General features: G+C 36.7%; 5 protein-coding genes across 6 annotated transcripts; 2 read left to right on the forward strand and 3 right to left on the reverse strand.

Annotated features, from left to right (window-relative positions):
- The first annotated feature begins 4,372 nt into the window (after positions 1-4,372).
- On the forward strand, positions 4,373-8,568 carry LOC131643445 (peroxisomal adenine nucleotide carrier 1-like). Its single transcript, XM_058913659.1, has 5 exons — positions 4,373-4,776; positions 6,306-6,537; positions 7,089-7,235; positions 7,826-7,986; positions 8,120-8,568. The coding sequence occupies exons 1-5, from the start codon at positions 4,634-4,636 to the stop codon at positions 8,397-8,399; spliced, it is 963 nt and encodes a 320-aa protein (XP_058769642.1). The 5' UTR covers positions 4,373-4,633; the 3' UTR covers positions 8,400-8,568.
- Positions 8,569-8,634: 66 nt separating this feature from the next.
- Positions 8,635-9,926, reverse strand: LOC131643446 (uncharacterized GPI-anchored protein At3g06035-like). Its single transcript, XM_058913660.1, has 2 exons — positions 9,695-9,926; positions 8,635-9,390 (listed from the first exon to the last, which is right to left on the reverse strand). Exons 1-2 carry the CDS (start codon positions 9,786-9,788, stop codon positions 8,882-8,884), a joined length of 603 nt encoding a protein of 200 aa, XP_058769643.1. The 5' UTR covers positions 9,789-9,926; the 3' UTR covers positions 8,635-8,881.
- Positions 9,927-10,019: 93 nt separating this feature from the next.
- LOC131643444 (uncharacterized) lies at positions 10,020-14,213 on the forward strand. Of its 2 annotated transcripts, XR_009296217.1 has the most exons (4): positions 10,020-10,838; positions 10,917-12,465; positions 12,542-13,486; positions 13,565-14,213. XR_009296217.1 is itself a non-coding variant. In XM_058913658.1 (3 exons), exons 2-3 carry the CDS (start codon positions 11,566-11,568, stop codon positions 13,298-13,300), a joined length of 1,659 nt encoding a protein of 552 aa, XP_058769641.1. In that variant the 5' UTR covers positions 10,020-10,838; positions 10,917-11,565; the 3' UTR covers positions 13,301-14,213. The 2 variants fall into 2 exon arrangements, 1 of the variants encoding a protein (XP_058769641.1); XM_058913658.1 differs by having other exon boundaries at positions 12,542-14,213.
- Positions 14,214-14,328: 115 nt separating this feature from the next.
- On the reverse strand, positions 14,329-15,032 carry LOC131648507 (uncharacterized protein At4g04775-like). The gene is made up of 3 exons (XM_058918262.1): positions 14,886-15,032; positions 14,498-14,803; positions 14,329-14,355 (listed from the first exon to the last, which is right to left on the reverse strand). The coding sequence occupies exons 1-3, from the start codon at positions 15,030-15,032 to the stop codon at positions 14,329-14,331; spliced, it is 480 nt and encodes a 159-aa protein (XP_058774245.1).
- Positions 15,033-16,241: 1,209 nt separating this feature from the next.
- LOC131611470 (small ribosomal subunit protein uS8z/uS8w-like) lies at positions 16,242-18,509 on the reverse strand. Its single transcript, XM_058883488.1, has 4 exons — positions 18,362-18,509; positions 17,921-18,058; positions 17,679-17,839; positions 16,242-16,533 (listed from the first exon to the last, which is right to left on the reverse strand). The coding sequence occupies exons 2-4, from the start codon at positions 18,051-18,053 to the stop codon at positions 16,435-16,437; spliced, it is 393 nt and encodes a 130-aa protein (XP_058739471.1). The 5' UTR covers positions 18,054-18,058; positions 18,362-18,509; the 3' UTR covers positions 16,242-16,434.
- Between the last annotated feature and the right edge of the window lie 1,714 nt (positions 18,510-20,223).

Genomic DNA, 20,223 nt, shown 5'->3' on the forward strand with positions numbered 1-20,223 from the left:
ATCTTCGACACAAGCATGTGAACAACTTTCGACTTCATGCTTAACCCTGTCGAACCAAGAAGCTACCCTTCGGCCATACTAGAGTTCAATCCAATATCTCACAAATGTTTCTGTACTTCGTCAGATGTTTCTGTACTTCGATCAACATCATCAGTTTTCTTAAAAGCCATTTCAGCTTCATTGAAAACTACATCTCGACTGGTGATACACCTCCTGTGACCTGGCTCTAGGCACCATAGCCTATAAGCTTTGACTCCTTCTGGGTATCCCATGAACATGCATTTCAGAATTCTAGGTTCGACCTAGTCTTGCCTAATGTGAGCATAGGCTACGCAGCCAAATACTCTAAGTTTGTCGAGATCTGGTGGATGTCCCGACCAAAATTTTTCAGGTGTCTTCATATCTAACGTTGTCGAAGGACATCTGTTTATCAAATATGTTGCTGTCGAAACAACCTCATCCCAGAACACCTTCGTTAACCCCGCACTAGTCAACATGCATCTGACTCTCTCCAAAATAGTTCGATTAAACCTTTCAGCCAAACCATTTTGCTGTGGAGTACCTGCAGTAGTTCTATGCCTTGCAATACCAGAGGCAGCACAAAAACTGTCGAATGCCTCATTGCAAAATTCAAGGTCATTGTCGGTTCTCAACCTCTTGACCTTTCTGCCAGTCTAATTTTCAACCAGAGTCTTCCAACTTTTGAAATTCTCAAAAGTTTCATCCTTAGTCTTCTGGATGAATACCCATAATTTTCTGGAATAATCATCTACTATGGATAGAAAATACCTTGCTCCTGAATGTGATGGACACCTTGCAGGCCCCCAAAGATCAGCATGGATGTAATCAAGGGATCCATGTGTTCTTTGTTTGCCTTTGTTGAACTTCACTCTGCAAGATTTTCCAAGTACACAAGGTTCACAAAACTTCAGCTTTTCGACTTTGTCTCCACCAAGCAGATTTTGTTTCCCTAATTCGACCAGACCCCTTTCACTGACATGGCCCAATCTCATGTGCCAGATTTCTGTTTTCGACAAAGGTTTTGTGGATGCAACATTTGTCGAACCACTTACAACTTCAGCCTCAAGGGTATACAAGCCTTGTTTCTTCACGCCTCTCAAGACTTCCTTCGAACCCTTCATGACTCTTAGGATACTTTTATCTCCTTGGAAAACATATCCTTTCTTGTCGAATTCACCAAGAGAAAGCAGATTTCTCTTCAAATCAGGAACATACCTGACTTCAGTCAACAACCTTATTGACTCATCATGGAGCTTGAATCTCACAGATCCAACACCTGCAATCTTGCAAGCCTTGTTGTTTCCCAGCAATACTGATCCACCATCTTGATCACATAATTCCTCGAACAAGTCTTTGTTTAGAGTCATGTGCCAAGTGCAACCTGAATCCATAATCCACTCCTTCTTAGAGTCACTGCTTGAAACCACAAGAACATCAGATGATTCGAAATCATCTTGAACAATGGCAGCGTTGCCATTATCCTTACCTCCATGATATTTCAGGCGTTCAGGGCACACCTTTCTTGTGTGACCCTCCTCCTTACAATGGTAGCATCGAATGCCAGATGCTTCGCCACTGTAAGACTTCGACTGGCTTTTGCCTTTCTTCTTGTCGAACTTACCATCCTTTCGTAAGAGTTTTCCTTTAACGGCTAAACCTTCGCCAACAGTCGAAGGTTTATGCTCCTTTCGTTCATTCAAGTCCTTAGAGTACAAGGCTGATTGAACTTCTTCAAACGTCAGGGACTCCCTTCCATACAAGAGAGTTTCTTTGAAGTGAGCATGTGATCGAGGCAAAAAACACAATAGTAACAGCGCTTGATCTTCATCATCGATCTTCACATCAATATTTTAAAGATCAAGAATCAGCTTGTTGAACATATCCAACTGCTCAGCTAATACTTTGTCTTCAATCATCTTGAATGAATACAAAGCTTGCTTCAGCTAGAGTCGATTTACCAGCGATTTGGTCATACAAACTTTCAAGTTTCACCCATAACCCTGATGTCGTCGTCTCCTTTGATACCTGCCGGAGAACCTTATCACCAAGGCTCAACAAAATTGCGCTGTGTGCTTTCTCGATCATATTCGTCTTCTCCACTGCCTTCAATTCTGCATTCATGGCTGTCTCTCCCTTCAACGCTTCCAAACAAACCTGCTGAACCAGTAGGGCTTTCATCTTCAAGCGCTACAGACCGAAATCATTCACTCCGGTGAACTTTTCAATCTCATCCTTTGTTGAAGGCATCTTCTCCATGCTCACCGCACCAATTTGTTGTGAATTCAATGCCACGAACAAAGTATAAAACAAGGAAGAATAAATGACAAGGAAGAAGAGGAACACAATAATTGGTTATAACTGCTACTCTTTCACTTTCTCTTAGAACAAGAATACAAGTTTACAAGAATAACAAATAACCTCTCTCACCCTAAATTAGGATTTGCAGCTTAGCAATGATGAGAGGCTAGTATGCTATTTATAATAAAACCTAACATACTAACTAATGGGCTTTTTCCACAAGGCCCATTACACAAGCCAACTTAATAAACAAGCTAACTTAACAAATTAGGGTTTAAACACTAAAACCTAATTTAACATGCTAACAACCCTAGCATCTTCGACACAAGCATGTGAACAACCCTCGACTTCATGCTTAACCCTGTCGAACCAAGAAGCTACCCTTCGGCCATACTAGAGTTCGATCCAATATCTCACAAGTCTCTTCTTAGTAAATGGTTATGGGTCGGGTTATCTCTGATACTCTCCTCTTTGGAAAGAATTATTGTCATTTAGATATGGTGACGGTGCATACCAAAATTCTGAACCACTCTCTAAAGGCTTGGAACAATAAAGATTCAATTTGATGGAGAGATTTATTGACACTTATGATCATTCCTCACACAGTCACACGGCTTGTAACTGGTTCTCTCATCATATTAATTGCAAATTGGGAAATGAGAAACTGATAGGATTTTTGGAATTTCAAATGGTTAGGAAATGAATCTCTCTCAATTGCATTTTCATTCAATTTTCAACTCTCATTCAATCCTGAAACGAAGGTAGTCAATGAGAGCTTTTTGTACTGGAGTGTGGCAGTGGCTTATTCCTCTTGACAAGGAAAATTCGGACACGGAAGAAACCATCCGATTGTTTTAACCGAACCAAATTCTTTTACAGGTTGCACCAGATTATAACATTGAAGATAAGTTTATTTGGTGGAAAGACAAAGGAAGATTTTCTGTCAAAAGTGCTTATGTTGTGATATCTTCATCTTATGCACAACCTGGGCCAGGAGTTGTGACAAATATCCAGTTTCTTGCTAAAATATGGAGGGTTAAAATCCCTAGTAAGATTCAAGTTCTTTGCTAGAGGCTGCTTTTTAATCGTTTTCCAATTAAAGATTAATTGCAAAAGCATGGAATCCTAACCGGAACAAACAGTTCCGATTGTCTATTGTGTGCTACTTAAGATGAAGATGTTGTTCATTTGTTTTGCTTTTGTTCTTTTAGTGTTGATATTTGGAAGCAAGAGTGTCGCTAGCTTGATATTGATTCACTTGAAAATGTTGGGAACCTAGCTGAACACTTTTCCAAGTTCATAGTTAGTGTGAGCAAATCTTATAAGAAGCAGTTTGCACACAAAAATTCTAGTCGTATGTGTTTTGGTGCTTTGGTTCGATAGGAACATTATAATCTTCAAGAGGGAGGAGACGGTTGATTGCGCCTGCTTAGATAGAATCAAAAGACTTAGTTGGGAGTGGTATCAAGTAAATTTTAGAATGTAAATTTTAGAATGTCTCCTTTGTTGGGCAGGAAAGATTGGATGTTAGATCCAACTAGAAGCATTTTTTATTCCTTGTTGTTGGGTTTTGGTTGTTGCTCTTTAAAGTTTGTTTGTTTTTCTTGTATTAAGGACTAAGTACTCGCTTTTCTTAATACAATTTTGCTTATAAAAATAAAATAAATTTCTCCTATCTATTCACATTCTAAATGATGAAATTTCTTATCAATTAAATTACTCTTTTATTTTAAAAAAATTTAATGACATGATAAATTTGTGATTTTCTATTAGATAATATTATAAAATTATTTTACAATGCGAGTACATATTCATTAAAAAAAGGTTAAATAAGTTTTTGATCCTTATAAATATTATCGTTTTCATTTTTAGCCTCTCTCTGCCTTTAGGCAACGATTTTTAAAAAAAAAAAACTGTTGCCAAAACCAATTAAAACTGTTGCCAAAATCCAGAAGAAACTAAAAAAACTTTTAAAAAAAAAATTAGGAATTCGGAGACACAACACAACGCCACAATAAGACCACTACTTAAAACACGTTTTGGTTTTGATTGATTTTGTTTCTTTTCTCCCCACATCGTGAAAAAAAAATAAAAAACACTCTAACTCAATCGTGCCGACTTCGGTGTTTCACTCAGCACTTAGCAACTACCATCTCTTCCCCTCAACAACTTTCCTTATTAAATCCTTAAACCTCTCAACGACACCAATTTCGTTTCATTTCCTTCAAATCACAATACCCATCTCACCGATAATTCCCAAGCCACTCTCTCTCTATTCATTCATTTCACTATTTCTTTCTCTTAACAGAACAAGATGCAACTTGATCTCGAATCATTGTCTGAAGCTACTTCTGGAGCAATTGGATCCCTTGTCAGCACCACCGTCTTGTACCCACTTGATACTTGTAAGACCAAATATCAAGCTGAAGTTCAAGCTCGTCATCAAAGAAAATATAGGTTATTATCACTATTTTTCACCATGACCCCAATTTGATTATTTGATAATTACTTTGGTCTCATAATTATAATACCATCATCTGATTTTTTTGTCAATGTTTCATGTAAACTATTTTGTTCTATATCATAGTTGACTTTATTTTCAAAAGGTTTGCGGAGATATGTGTTTATCTCTGACAATGCTGATCCTGAAAAATAGTTATTTGTTCAAATTCTCCGTCCGTTATAGCCGCAATTTCACAATATTTGTCCAAATAAATTCCACTATTTAACGGCACTGATCTATGATCATGATGATAACGAAGTAATCCAAGGGAATTAGTCCCACCGTCCACTAGTGGGAGGTCATTTAAAGCCAAGGCTATAACATAGCTATGTATGGAGAGGTCCAATACAGGGATTGTTTACACCTAGCGGGATTCAAACCTTGAACCTTAAGATTAGCACACTCTCGAGTCTCAAGTCTTCACCAATGATGATCCAAAATTAAACAGTTTGGGTTTTAGTGTGTGTTTGGATTCAAGAGTCCTTTTTGTGCTTGGAAAAAATTGAGCAAACAAGCATATTATGTGTGCCGTGTATCATTGATACGTGATAGTTCTTCAATACATAATGAAATATTGTTATGAAGAGGAAACCAGATGATAATGTATGTTAGTGTTTTGGATTGGCATCAACACTTGTCAGAATGTATGGGAGAACTTGTAAAAATAGCTTATGATTTCTCACATAGTAGTCGATCCCGGATAGCGGCACAAAGTGGGAGACCTCAAAAATGGGATAGTATATAACGGAATGGCACCTATTTGATCATTTTTTGGATAAATTACATGAATAATAATTATAAACATATGAAGTGTAGAGGGAAGAACGAAGTGTAGAGAGAGGTGAGGGAGGAACTTTGTTTGGAATGGCTGAAGTGCAAAAACATCGATGAAAGAAGGTAGCCTCAACTCAAATTTGATTGAAAAACCCAAAGTTACCCTTAAAATGTATTAAATTTTAGGGGTAATTTCGGTTTTTCAGAGGGGAAACGGATAGCGAGACAAAAATCGCTCTAGGTCGGGAATCACTCCACCCCCGCTACCCATTATTTACCAAATAGTGGCCACTATAGTGTTCTGCACCGCTAAGGCTCTTTCCATAGTGGCCGGTCTCCACTCCGCTCCGCTATAGCGGAATAGCTCTGCTATTGACTACTCTGTTTTGTCAATGAGTTGTTTTCAGCTTATCTCAATAAGCTTTTCAAAATAGCTTATGAAAACAACTTGCTATATATATGAACAGAAATTAACCATGTTTTCTCTTTGATTATAGAAATAACTTTTACATAAGTATGTATTCATTAAGCATTTAGGAATGTTGTTTATCCAAATGCATCCAATGGCAAATAGTAATATTTATATTCAAATAGCTGATGTTTTAGTTTTTGTTTGCTTTTATCATGATGCTTTTATTGTGGCAAGATTTTACTTGATAGTAACTTGTTAAGTTATGCTTATTTGATTTTGTTGCTCTAACCCATGCAGGAGAATTTCTGATGTTCTATGGGAAGCAGTTTCTAAACGTCAGGTGCTTTCGTTGTACCAAGGCCTTGGGACGAAAAATGTCCAATCCTTCATTTCATCGTTTATTTATTTCTATGGATACAGCTACTTTAAGAGACTATATTTGAAAAAAACTGGAAACAAGAACATTGGAACAACAGCAAACTTGATTGCCGCTACTATGTCTGGCGTTTGTACTATACTAATAACACAGGCAAGTCAAAATTTTAATTGTTTTGTTTCAAAGAAAATTTAACTTTATCAGAGAATAATTACCATCCTACAAACATGACATCATTTAGGGTCTGTTTGAGTTGACTTATTTAAATTTATCTACTGATATAAGCATTTGTGTGATTATGAACTTATGACATGTTCATAAGCTGTTAGCTTATTTTAATAAGATCTCCGAGATAGTTTATGATAATAGCTTATATAGAAAAAAAAAATCATAATTATTTTATTTTAACATTTTTTATAGAAATTGCTTATACATTAACACTTACCTTGATAAACACTTATGCTATAAGTTACAAATTAAGGTGTTATCCAAAAGGATCCTAGAATTGTTTACTATTTGGCATTTCTTGTATACCTGAGCTTAGCAGGGGATTCATTGTAGTTTCTAGGTTCTTCTCATAGCACAACATTCTTATCTACCAAAAAAATAACACGATTAAATAATGCAGTATGTTAAGTACATTTTTAATAATATCTGCTAGATCTTCAGTAATATAAAATATACTATTATCTTCTATTTTGCAGCCCTTAGATACAGCATCCTCAAGGATGCAGACAAGTGAATTTGGAAAATCCAAGGGACTATGGCAGACCTTATCAGAGGGTACTTGGAGTGAGGCATATGATGGTCTGGCTATATCTATTCTTTTAACAACAAACCCATCTATTCAGGTATCAATCTAACACACTCTGAATATTTATACCAATGGCTCAATCAGAGTAGTCCATAGCAGCCAATAGTGGCTCTATCCCGCTATAGCGGAGCGGAGGCCGGCTGCTATGGGAAGAGCCTTAGTGGTACAGAACACTATAGCCGCTGCTATAGGGTAAATAGCGGGTAGCCGGGGCGGAGCGGTTCCCGGCCTGGAGCGGTTTCTGCTATCCTTTTCCCCTCTAAAAAACCAAAATTTCCCTTTAAATTTAAAACGTTATAAGGGTCATTTTGGGTTTTTCAATCAAATTTGAATAGAGACTCAACCCTAACCTTCCTTCACCGATGTTTTTGCACTTTAGTTGTTCCATGGAAAAATTACAAGTTCCTCTCTCACCTCTCTCTGCACGGCGTTCTTGCCTCTGCACTTCATATGTTTATAATTATTATTCATGTAATTTGTCCAAAATATGATCAAATAGCGGTCATCGCGCTATCCGGGATTGACTACTCTGAGCTCAATGAAACCTAAAGAGCATATGTTATTCTAGATTTTGTACTATAAGATTAAGACTACCCATACTTAGACAGAGATTTTATCCTCCAACAGTATACTGCATTCGATCAGCTGAAAAACAGACTACTAAAGGGAAAAGGGAGCAAGAAAACAGATGCAAAGTCGTCCCCAGAATCGCTGTCTGCATTTAATGCTTTCTTGCTGGGTGCAGTTTCAAAATGCGCTGCTACATGCTTGACATACCCGGCTATCAGGTGGATGATCAATTTACCTTATTTTCCCCGAGATTTCTCATTTGTGTTAATATACAGATTTTTCATTTGTCTTTTCCTTTGTTTATGCTATATTATGGACTTGCTAAAGAAAGATGTTTTGAATTGGCAATAGGTGTAAAGTCACGATTCAGGCTGCTGATTCATACGATAACAAGAGTACTGACTCTGAGAAGAAGGCACAGAAGACAATCTCTGGAGCACTCTATACAATTTGGAAAAAAGAAGGCCTCTTGGGATTTTACAACGGATTGCAGGCGCAGATATTGAAAACTGTTCTCAGCTCTGCTTTACTTCTGATGGTAAAGGAGAAGATCACAAAGTCGACATGGATTCTGATGCTCATGATTGGAAGATACTTTTCTGCCAATCCCCCCAAATTGAAATCATCTTGAATTTGCGCTCAATATACTACAAACAATTTCTCATTTAAAGATGTGCTAAAGTTAGCTTTGTTTATTATGGAGGTAAGTATTGACAGGTGCATGGAATGTGAGTGTTGCTAGCTGTTAAGATCATGTTTCTAAAATAGGAATACAAAATAAAATGAAAATTCAGATAATAGTTTCTTTCTTTTCAACTATGATTTTCTCCCGTCAAGATTTTTTAGTTTAGTATTGTGTTGTGCACTTGCAAACTCAGAAATTGTATTATTGATAACAACAACAACAAATAACAACCCTTTGGAAACAACATTCTCTACTTTTCTTACTCTCGCATTCAACAGACAAATTATGTTATTAAACAATAGAAAAACAGTTATCTTCATTGTTTCCATTTTAACATTCAAGTTAAATCTTTGTGGAGGTAGCACAACTTTCTTTCTGACCGGTAACAAAACTGTAATGATGAAGCATTGCCAATTATCTTCTAGGTTTCACAACAGGAAAATGTTGGCAGCTAACAAGAGCAATGAGGAATAAATCATTCCGACTTTGGAAATCAAATTTCCAGCATTAGAACTATAGGGAGCAAAGTTTCCTGTAGGAGTGTCTGTGGTCAAGACAACGACAATCCAATTATCTTCTGAACCAATACCGATTCCTGTAAACTCTGTGTCGTTGAGATTCTCCGAGTAGAGAGATTTTGTGAAATTCGCGAGGACAAGGCTTGAAGTCAGGCCAGGAACACAAGCAGGCATTACAGTTCCATCCTTTGTATCAGAAATAGCCAAGTGACACTTAGCTAAAAGATCTGGGTAGTTTGAGAATTGAGGTTCTGTGCCTGGTACTGTATTAGCACCTGTGGTATTTGTACATGGTTGGTTCTTGAATTGATCTGCTATTTTATCAGCAAGGCAATCTGCATTTTTGTTTTTCGTAAGAGATTTCAAGTTTAACGATGCTCGATACTTGTTGATACCCTGATAAAGATCACCTTTCTCATCTGCAGAAAAAAATTAACAAGGGCGGGGTCAAAAATCAAGATGTCAACTTCATTATGAGATTGTTAAAATATGATGCGCTCGTTGCAGTAAGGAGATCAAGATCAAGTTTGTTTGAAGATCTAACAACACACGATTTTGATCTCATAGCTACAGTGACGACATCATATTGTGACTTGTGAGTGCAGTGAATCTAAATTCTTGATTTTGATCTTGTATTCTTTAGTTTCTAAACCAATTCAAAATATGGTTCAACATAAAGCAAACGTTAAATCATGGCAAAATTTAAGATGAGTAAGTACTTACCATCACCACATTTGACTGGATGATTTATCAAGAGAATAACATATGAAGAAAGGAGAATCCACAAAATCAGAGAGGATTTGGGTAGCAACACCATTTTTTGCCGATGAGTTATGTCAGAAAGAACAAGAATTGTGATGGTGGTGCTTAGAGGAAGAGCGTTCTACAACATAAAACACTTGATAGCTTTGTATTGTATATGTTGGTGTAACCTATGTTTGCTTGTGTTGGGTGATTTTCTGTTACTTGTAGCAGAAGGTAGATGCAATAGACATCATACTGACATTGAGGAAGACATTGCAACGGTAAGAAATTACAATGTTTTTAGTTTTTAGGCCATGTTTCAGTGTCAGATATAAGTTTGGTTTTAAGAACAGCTGTTCTTAAGTCTCTTTCTTGCATAGTTGCATGCATTGATACATACCATATTGGAAGAAAAAATTGTTTTACCTAGAATTTGAACTTGATGATTTTACCTAAAATTGATTCATTCGTTCTTAAGTAGAGTTCATTAATTATTTGAGTCTAATTATTTGATTGAAGTCATATAATTGTGAATGAGATTTTACATAATTACCTTGATGATCCTTATACTAAGTTTTGTTCATCTTTGAATTAGCATGACCGGTTACATCATAATATATTAAATTTGAATTTGATTAGATAACTACATCACACAATTTTCAACATCAAACATTTGATGTCAATGAAAATTGATTTTGCTATTTTTTCTAAACTATTTAGGGTTAATACCATTTTTGCCCCCTGCCATTTGACCTCTTTCTGGTTGACCCCCCTGTAATTTTTTTTTTTTTGCAAATGCCTCCTTGCCATTACAAGATTCCATCAATTTGGACCTTCGACAGATCTGGCACATGCCAAGTGCCTACGTGTCCAGCTGAGTGGTATTTTTTTTCATTTATTTTAAATGCCAAATAATTTAATTACACGCCACATCAGTATTCCATCACTTATCACTTATAATATATTACACAAATGTGGTTCATTTTGGTCCTTCCAATTTGACCTAGCTGATAATCACCATTGGAGCTGCTCAAGCTTGCTAAGTGAAGCATTTCGTGCCCAGAAGAAGATAGCAACTGAAGTGACGGTCATCCCTAGTCTCGAAATGGATTCGCGTCCAAAGGTATGTTGATTTTTTTTCCCTTTATCCTTTCGTATTTCGTTCTTTAGGTTTAGGCTAATGTTAGAGTGCTCGTTACAGATTCTGGGTAAGTTCGCTGTTGTTATTCATCATGGTGGGGAGTTTGTTAAGGAGAATACTGCGTTTTACAAGGGTGGGGTTGAGTCAACTGTGTTGAATCAAGATATAGAACATTGGGGTATAGAAGAAGTGACGGAAATGGTAATCGAATGGGGATACATTAGAGATGAATTTAGGGTTTGGACCAAACTTGAAGGTATAGATGAACACTTTGTTGAACTTAAGAGTGATGATGGAGCATTGGATGTTGCTACATTTGCTGTAGGTAACAACACTGAAGCACACATATTTGTGGAACATAATGTGAGGGACATAGGAGTCCATGTTGTGGAGCCTAAGTGTGTTGAGATGGGTCTGGGTAGGGATTCTAGTGATGCTGAAAGTGATGATGAAGCAGAACATGTTAGGTTTGATGACTCTGAAGATGATAGAACAACTGCAGTGGACGATGGCTTTGAATGTTTTGAAGTAGAAAAACCCAAAAATTGTTCACCTCGAATTGAAGTTGCTGGGAAGTCCTACAGGTAGAAGAGGTGTGCCTCAAAGAAGATGACACCAAAGAAAAAGCAGAAGATTCTAGTTGGAGCACCTGGATTAATAGCCAAGGAAATTAAGAAAAAGGAATCTGAACAGATGGAAGAAGACAAATATGAAAGTGATCACTTGGGTAGCTCTGATCCAGATGCATCTGAAGATGAAAAAAATGCCAAAGTATGAGAAGTTTATGAAGGAGCAGCTTGGGAGGGGTTATGAGTTTAAATTGGGGATGGAATTTAATTCATTGGTTGATTTCAAAGATGTCATAATTGAATGGTCAGTTTTGAATGGGAGGGAAATTACCTTTGTGAAGAATGAAAGAGATCGGGTAAGGGTAGAATGTAAGGGAAAATGTGGGTTTTTGGCTCTATGTTCCAAAGTGGGTTCCAGCAAGACATATCAAATTAAAACATGGGTTGGGACCTACAGTTGTGCTAGGGTTTTAAACAATGGGTGTGCTAAGTCCAAGTGGGTAGCAAAGTCTGTTGTAAACAAGATGCAGTCAAGTGAGAAAGTGAAGATAGATGATATCATTCAAGACATTAGGAAGACATATTCAATAGGGATTACCCCAAGTAGGGCATGGAAGGCAAAGGAGATTGCAAAAGGAATTGTTGAGGGGGGTGATGTTAGACAATATGCAATGGTTTGGAGGTATGCTGCAGAATTAAAAAGAGCATGTGCAGGAAACACAGTGAAGATCAATGTAGAAAGACCCATTCCATCTATTCAGCCAAGATTTGGGGCTTTCTATTTCTGTTTGGATGGCTGTAAAAGGGGTTTCATTCAAGGCTGCAGACCATTTATTGGTGTGGATGGATGTCACTTGAAAACTGATTTTGGGGGTCAATTGTTGATAGCAGTGGGTAGGGATCCAAATTACCAGTATTTTCCACTGGCATTTGGGGTTGTTGAGACTGAGACTAAAGAAAGCTGGAGGTGGTTCTTACAACTGTTGATGGAGGACATTGGTCAAGATAGAAGATATGTCTTCATCTCAGACCAACAAAAGGTATTTCTAAATCTATTTGTATACTTGTTTTAGAATGACTTTGTATATTTGATTTGTGAAATCTGAATATATGCAGGGTTTGGTAAGTGTTTTTGAAGAAATGTTTGAAAGAATTGAGCACAGGTTATGTCTTAGACATCTGTATGCAAATTTCAAGAAGAAATTTGGTGGAGGTACTCTGATTAGAGACCTAATGATGGGGGCAGCTAAGGCAACCTATTATCAGGCTTGGGAAGAGAAGATGGCTGAACTAAAGAAAGTTGATCCAAAAGCTTGTGAATGGCTGATGAAGGTGCCTACAAAGACATGGTGTAAGCATGCCTTTAACATTTACCCTAAATGTGATGTGTTAATGAATAACATTTCTGAATCCTTTAATGCAACAATACTATGTGTTAGAGATAAGCCAATTTTAACTATGTGTGAATGGATTAGGAACCATCTCATGAATAGGATTGCATCTACTGTTACTAAGCTAGAAAAGTGGGCACATGGGATTATGCCTATTCCTAGGAAGAGACTAGATAAGGAGGTATTTATGAGTGGACAGTGGAATCCAAATTGGTGTATGAATGACCAATGGGAGGTCAAGCATGCCTACAATGGTCAACAATTTGTTGTTGATGTGGGTAAAAGAACATGTTCTTGTAGGTTTTGGGATTTAGTAGGTATTCCTTGCAGGCATGCTTGTGCAGCATTGGCCTATAGGCAATTTAAACCTGGAGACTATGTAGATAATTGGTATTCTAGGGAGAAATATGGAGAGGCATATAGTGTTGCAATTAGCCCAATTAATGGGATGGATATGTGGCCACCAGTTGAAGCAGATGACTGACTTCCTCCATTGTATAAGAAAGGACCTGGTAGGCCTAAGAAGCTTCGATTCAGGGAGCTTGGTGAAGGAGGTACAAGAATGAGGAGGGTTGGAGTAACATATAGGTGTACAAAGTGTGACAAAATTGGTCATAACTCAAGAAAGTGTAAGGCTACAAGTCAAAATCCGACTGCCTTGAAAAGAAAGGTACCATTCCATTCCATTTGAATTTTTGGTTGTAATGTTTTTGAAATAATCCTGTTATTAACTTGTTTTCATTTTCAGATGAAGGCTCCTAGGAAGAAACCTGCAGTCAACAATGATGCTGAGGTTGCAGACCCTGTTGATGAAGAAGTTGCAGACCCTGTTGATGCTGAGGTTGCAGACCCTGTTGAAGAAGTTGCAGACCCTGTTGATGAAGTTGCAGACCCTGTTGCAGAACCTGCAGTCAACAATGATGCTGATCAAATGGAGGAAGAAGAACCTGTGGTCGAGAAAGATGAGATGCCAAATGAAGCCCAAGGTCCACAAATAATCACTACTGCTGCCCCAAAGGTGGTCAAGAAGCTCAAGATCAAGAAAAAATTGATTCTTGCTGGACAGAAGAGATCAAGTAGCAGGCTGAGGGTGTTGAAAACTTTGACTCAACAGGGACCTGGAAGTAGTGATAACCATCTTGTCATTCAAGAGGATGAACAGGGTACATTAACTCAGGAGCATATTGAAGTTGGCTCAGACCCAAAGCTAGGGACTTGTCTAAGGGCTGTGAAGTCTTGGAGTGATATCTCTAAAAAATAAGAACTCTGTTTGACTTGTATTGGCTATGTTAAGTTTATGTTTGTTGCAACTATAATAGATGAACAATACTATGTGCTTTTTTGATTATGTATTTGGTTGTGTTTTGAATATGTAACAATTATGACATATGCATTTATGGTGCTTTTTTTATTATGAAGTTATGATTATGAATTTGAAATGCTATAAGATATGGTTTAGAAACACCATTACATTGCACCAAAAGTAGATTGTACATGCTAAAATCCATTCTATTACACCAAAATCATTACACCATTCAACTGAAATGATACATGTTAAAGAAACAAAAGTACACAACAGTTGCAAACAAAATCGTTACAGCAAAATCCATTATATTACACCAAGGCCATTATACCATTACATTGCAAAAAAAGTACACAACAGTTAACACATCTTGTATACCACAAACAACAACATCCAAGATGCTACCAAGGCCACCATCAACCTGAAGTTTTTTTTCCTTTCTTCATTCAGCAACTTCTTCAACTTTTCAACCTTCTTTGAAGATGCCTCTAGGCCAAATTCTTTGGAAAACTCCTTTCCAAACTCTTTCCCAAACTGTAATCCAAAAGCTTTCATTTGATCAAGTGTGAATTCACTGTTATTGATAACCAACTCTCCACCTCTGAAAACTTCTTTCTTCCCACCTCTCATAATGTGTTCCACGACTTCATCATCCCAAAGAAACAAATCGCATGTTGCATCACTCTACAGAGCCAAATACACATTTCACATGGATCAGAATTGGTACTATAGTCTATTTAGAACGAAGAAACAGAACAGAAATCACCTTTCCACGATTCTTGCATCTCCAAAACTTCCCCCGAGGGTTTTCGTGTGTGTTTGAGACAAACATCTTCATTGATTCGTTGCATCCACATCTGGGTATTGATCTACCGATTGAATTGCCAACTGACGAGCTCCTTGTAGAGTCCATTTTCGTGCCCTAATTTTCACTGCTTGGTTGAAGAAGACGAAGTGCAAGGTTGAAGATGATTAACACTTATAACTCTCAAATACTGATGTGACATGTAATTAAACTTATGTGGCATTTAAAATAAATGGAAGAAAAAAAATGCCACTCAGCTGGACACGTAGGCACTTGGCATGTGCCAGATCTGTCGAAGGTCCAAATTGATGGAATCTTGTAATGGCAAGGGGGCATTTGCAAAAAAAAAAATTTACAGGGAGTAAACCAGAAAGAGGTCAAATGGCAGGGGGCAAAAATGATATTAACCCAACTATTTAATTTCAAATAAACCGCATAGATCTTTGGCGTCTTTTCAACTCAAGGTATCCATGTAGTAATGGTTTTAAGATATGTTTTAGGTAGGAGTATGAAAAAAAAATAAAAATAAAATTATTTAAATGATTAATAAATTGAATCATATTATAAACAATTTAATTAATCAAACTGAAATTAAAAATTATTTAAATTGTTAAGTAATTATTTTTAAAAACATTATTAAAAACATTATTTAAAATAATAAATAAAAATTTTAAAATATTTTTTCATGAATTTTTTAAAATGTTTTTGCTTATTTCTAAAATAAATTAAAAAACTGAAAAAAATTGAATCTAATAGAATTCAAAATCTAAAACTGATTTTAATTGCAAATGATTTATAAACATAAATACTATTTTAAATTTAGTTTTAACCATTTTGACAATTGACTAACTGTATTTTTATTAAAGCAATTATTGAAAACTAAACTAAACATTATGTGATTTGATTCAAAACAATTTACACACCAAGAACTCGTCTAGCTCAAAAAAATTTTAACCAAACATCTTCCCATTGTGATGATTACTTCAATTTTTCATGTCTATTAAACATTTTCAGTTCATTCTTGAAATTTTGTAAAATACTAAAAATGAAATTTCTATTTCCCACTACTATCTATATTTTAATTTCTAAAATCTATTTTTATTTCAAATTTAATAAAAAAAATTTGAAATGTCAATGTTCTATATAGGGTCCTGCACCAATAGAGTCGAAAGTGGTACATAAAATTACGCTGCACACCTAAGGTGTCCTCCAATAAAACAGATGTAATCAAAATCTAGATGAGCAGACACAACTTTGGAACACAAGCACGGGATGAAGAGCACAGGACCAAGAGCACAATACAAGAACAAACCAAGATTAGACAAAATTCAATTTAACATAACAAAAAAGTAGAAATTAAAAGCTTACAGTCCTAAGTAAGCCAAATTACAATAACCATGCAAAAAAGAAACAGCTGAATTTCATCCCTAACAGACAAAAAAAAACCTAGTACTCTTTCATAGCAACTTATGAACTTCTCAGAAACCGAAATTGAGTGCAATCCTCATCCTTAGTAGAAAAAACCCAACACTTTACCACCAGCATTCTTTCTTCTTGCCTCTTCATGATCCATGATACCAGCAGAGGTAGTCAAGACAATATATCCAAACTGCATGATTTTAGACATCAATAGTTAGGGACCAGTAGAAAAATCACATGATACAACCAACATCAATGACTACCTAAGAAATAAAATGTTCTTTCAATACAAAGTATATTGGGATAATTTGTAGTAAGTTTAACTATTACTTTGTTATTTTTCATGTTAATATATTTATTCACTTTATGCAACTTATCACCGTCTATATATCTTGATTATAAACATGACAGCAGAAGAATGGTTGCAAAAGGTAAGATAGAACTTCAAGGCTATGTTTGGATATCATATAATGAACAAAATGGAGCGAAGTGGAATGGAACAGAATGAAGATTTCATTGCATTGTTTGGAAATTTAAGGACAGAACAAGACAAATTATTCATTCCGCCCAAAGCAGAGGGGAAGAAATATGGTGGTATGTGATAGAATGGAATAGAATCCATATAACTCCATATTTAAATGATCCAAACAACGCAATACCATTCCATTCCATCCCATACCACTCCATCCAATTCCATGAATCCAAATAAAGTCTAGAAGAAAACGTTGAGATGGATAACACATATTGTAAAATAAACGGCACCCTTATTTAAAAAGTTGACAAACATGGACAAGAACCATTAAAGCAAAACTACTGTACTAAAGTTAAAAGATAGACGATGACTATAGGTAGGATGAGACCGAATAAATTTATATCCCCCACTGCATAAGAGCATTACAAGAGGAGTAAACTAGATAGTTGCTAATCAAATAGTCAGACACTAGTATCAATTGAGTGGGACAAAAACTTTTTATTCGCAACCTCTGGGGGTCTGAGTTTAAATTGGCCTGTCATAGGACGTGATTCATGATAATAATTTAATCTGATATAAATAGCGAGACTTTAGGGACAAATCAATACCATTGTGAGTTCTAAGAGTTCAAATCAAACCCTCTACAAAACAAGCCAAGCTTTCATACCATTGTGATTTCTAAAAGTTCTAATCAACCCTCTACAAAACCAACCAAGCTCATATTTGACAAGATTACCATAGCAATGAGTTGGACCATAATTGATCAGATTCAAAGATTGTGGCAAAAAAAGTTGCAAAAAACATTATCAAATTAGTTTGTGGTATTTTATGCCGGAGTTAAAAGTGAAGGCTCTACAACTGACCTGTCTTGAAGGAAGCAGCCTAGCAGTCCATCCCTCAATCTCCTTAACACCAACATCAAAGCGAGGACTAATAACACCGCACTTGTTCAATCTTCCATTCAATTCCACAACAATTTTGCCAGACCGGTGGTCATCAACGTACTCAAACTCCCCAATATAACCTACAACAACAAACCACATCAACACATAAACTAAAGGTCTACAACGAAAACAATACGCACACTGAGCCAAAAAAAAAGTACCATGCTTTTGCATGACCATAAGGAACTTTATAATCACTTTTGAAGACGGCCTAATCATAACTTGACGCTTCCCACGTTTCTCAGCATTGTACATGCTCTTGAGAGCATCATTCAACACACTAACCCTCACCATATTTGCTGTTACAAATCACACCAAAAACAATCACAATTAACACAAACCAATGCTATAATATGAAGACCAATTGGAAAATTCTAATCAAATAGTTCACAAACTGGTCCATATGTCAAAAATCTTAAACTGTACTAACGAATTTCGATGAGATCGCTAATGAAGGGGGCAACATGATACAAAAGTTTTGATTTTTAGGTAATCTAATGCAATAGAGTTCGAAAAAAAAATCAATTTTTGAAGCTGCTTGTAAAACGAATGAAAGAAACCCTAAAACACATATTCATGAATGGTGGAGAAATAGATCTTACCAGAGAAACTGAGCGGTGCAGCAGCTACACAAACTCTCTCTGCGTTGAGGTGAAATCAGTGACAGGGTTAGGGTTTGTGTGTAACGATTGCGATTCTTGGGGTTTTATTGGATTCATTTCTTTTGAGATTTGGGCCATGTAGTTGGGCTATTTTTTCAGGTAGATTTGTTAATTAGTGATTTTTTGATACACCCCACACCTAGTTCTCACATACTACATTTATAAGATAAAATAAAAAATCATTTTACACTGTAAATATTTTCATTCTTTAATTTTATGGAATTTTTCAAAAAAAATTTTAGAACCGATGTTTTATTAAGTTGTTTATTCGCATAATTTCTTTACTTTTTAGAAATTGTTTCACTCGAAAATAAAAAATGATTAGTGAGATGGTAAGACGAGATTTTGAATCGGTGGAGCAAATTTTTGGTGCGACGAGAGGAGGATGACCTGCAAGGTTAGAACTTAGACATCTAGGTCACTGAGAGAATAAGAAGTAATGTGAGAGTGAGAATGAATTTGAATACCTAAAATAAAACATTTTCCTTATATAGTGTGAACGGTTAAAATCATTTGCGTGACAAAATGCACACTATGCGGATGGTTGTTGGATTTAATTAGACGGTGATTGATGCATTTGAAAGGTGGAATCTTTTGTCCCTGGTCGAATAAATGACCACCTGCTACATGTACTTTTTTGCCTAGTGCCACTATTAGGTCTCTCGACATGGGCCTTGCGAATAGTCCATAACACTTGCTCCTCAAGCCTTTGTCTCTGCTTTGTAAGGAAAGGACTTTGTTACTCAGTTCGCTGCTACGTGCATTCATGTTTTCCTCAAATGCTTTGTGATTGTGGCTTGATGGTCATTAGATCTGGAGGACTGAGTCCCTTGCTGGTGAGGTGTTCAGGCGTTGTTGGATGTTTTCGGGTCTACTTTTGAGATTGAGGCAGATTATGGACTTGGGGCCGCTTCGATACATCCAGGATGCTTGTGTGTTTGTGGGACTAGGACCCTTTTCCCATATGGATCTTCACCGACCACTCTAACTGGAAATCTCATGGACATGGTCCCTGATGCCTCGCCCAACTGAAGGGCTTGATGGGACTAGCCTGATTGATGGGGAAGACTCGGCCAATGGTAGTAGGCAGATCTTTTTTTATGCCCTCTTATCTTTGTAAGTTGTTTCTAAGGTCGTGCAATGCATTTTTCCATTTTGGACAATATTGGGTTGTTGCTTGTATGCTAGTGGTCTGAAACTTGGAGCTACCTTCTATTTCTCTAATTAATGGACCTGGAGTGCGATTTGGCCCCGAATTTTCCGTCACCTTGTACCACTCGGCAGTCAACTCTATAACTTCATTCTCCATGGTGGTATCATGGTTGGTATAGGATATTTATGATGATGAGACATTTGGTCGGGGTCGGTCAATGCGATATTCACATGGCTTCTTTTCCTCTGACATAAATTATATTAATATTACCCTGACTTGAGGTGGATCTAGATCTGAGTTTGCATACTTTCATCTGCGAACTTCGCACGAGATAGAAGATTGAAGTTTCTGACCAACCTGAATCTGAATTGATCATGGCCGTTTATAAGTTATAACTCTATAGATCCATCAATGCCCACTAGCATCTCTTCCCGCTGGCTCAAGATCGACGTGAACAGCCGATCGGAGTTAGATTAGAGTTCGACGGGCCCAAATGGCATAAATATGATATGTTGTCTTTTTGAGACTGTAGTTTCTTCACCTAAGACACTTTTGGATTTCAGATATGAAAATTGGACGTGAAATCAAGGAAATTGTAGGAATTGGAAGTCGATTCCCAAAAACGGCGCCACCGTTGCATTGTGGAACC

This window comes from Vicia villosa, linkage group LG1, assembly GCF_029867415.1.
Source record: "Vicia villosa cultivar HV-30 ecotype Madison, WI linkage group LG1, Vvil1.0, whole genome shotgun sequence".
NCBI classification, from domain to species: domain Eukaryota; kingdom Viridiplantae; phylum Streptophyta; class Magnoliopsida; order Fabales; family Fabaceae; genus Vicia; species Vicia villosa.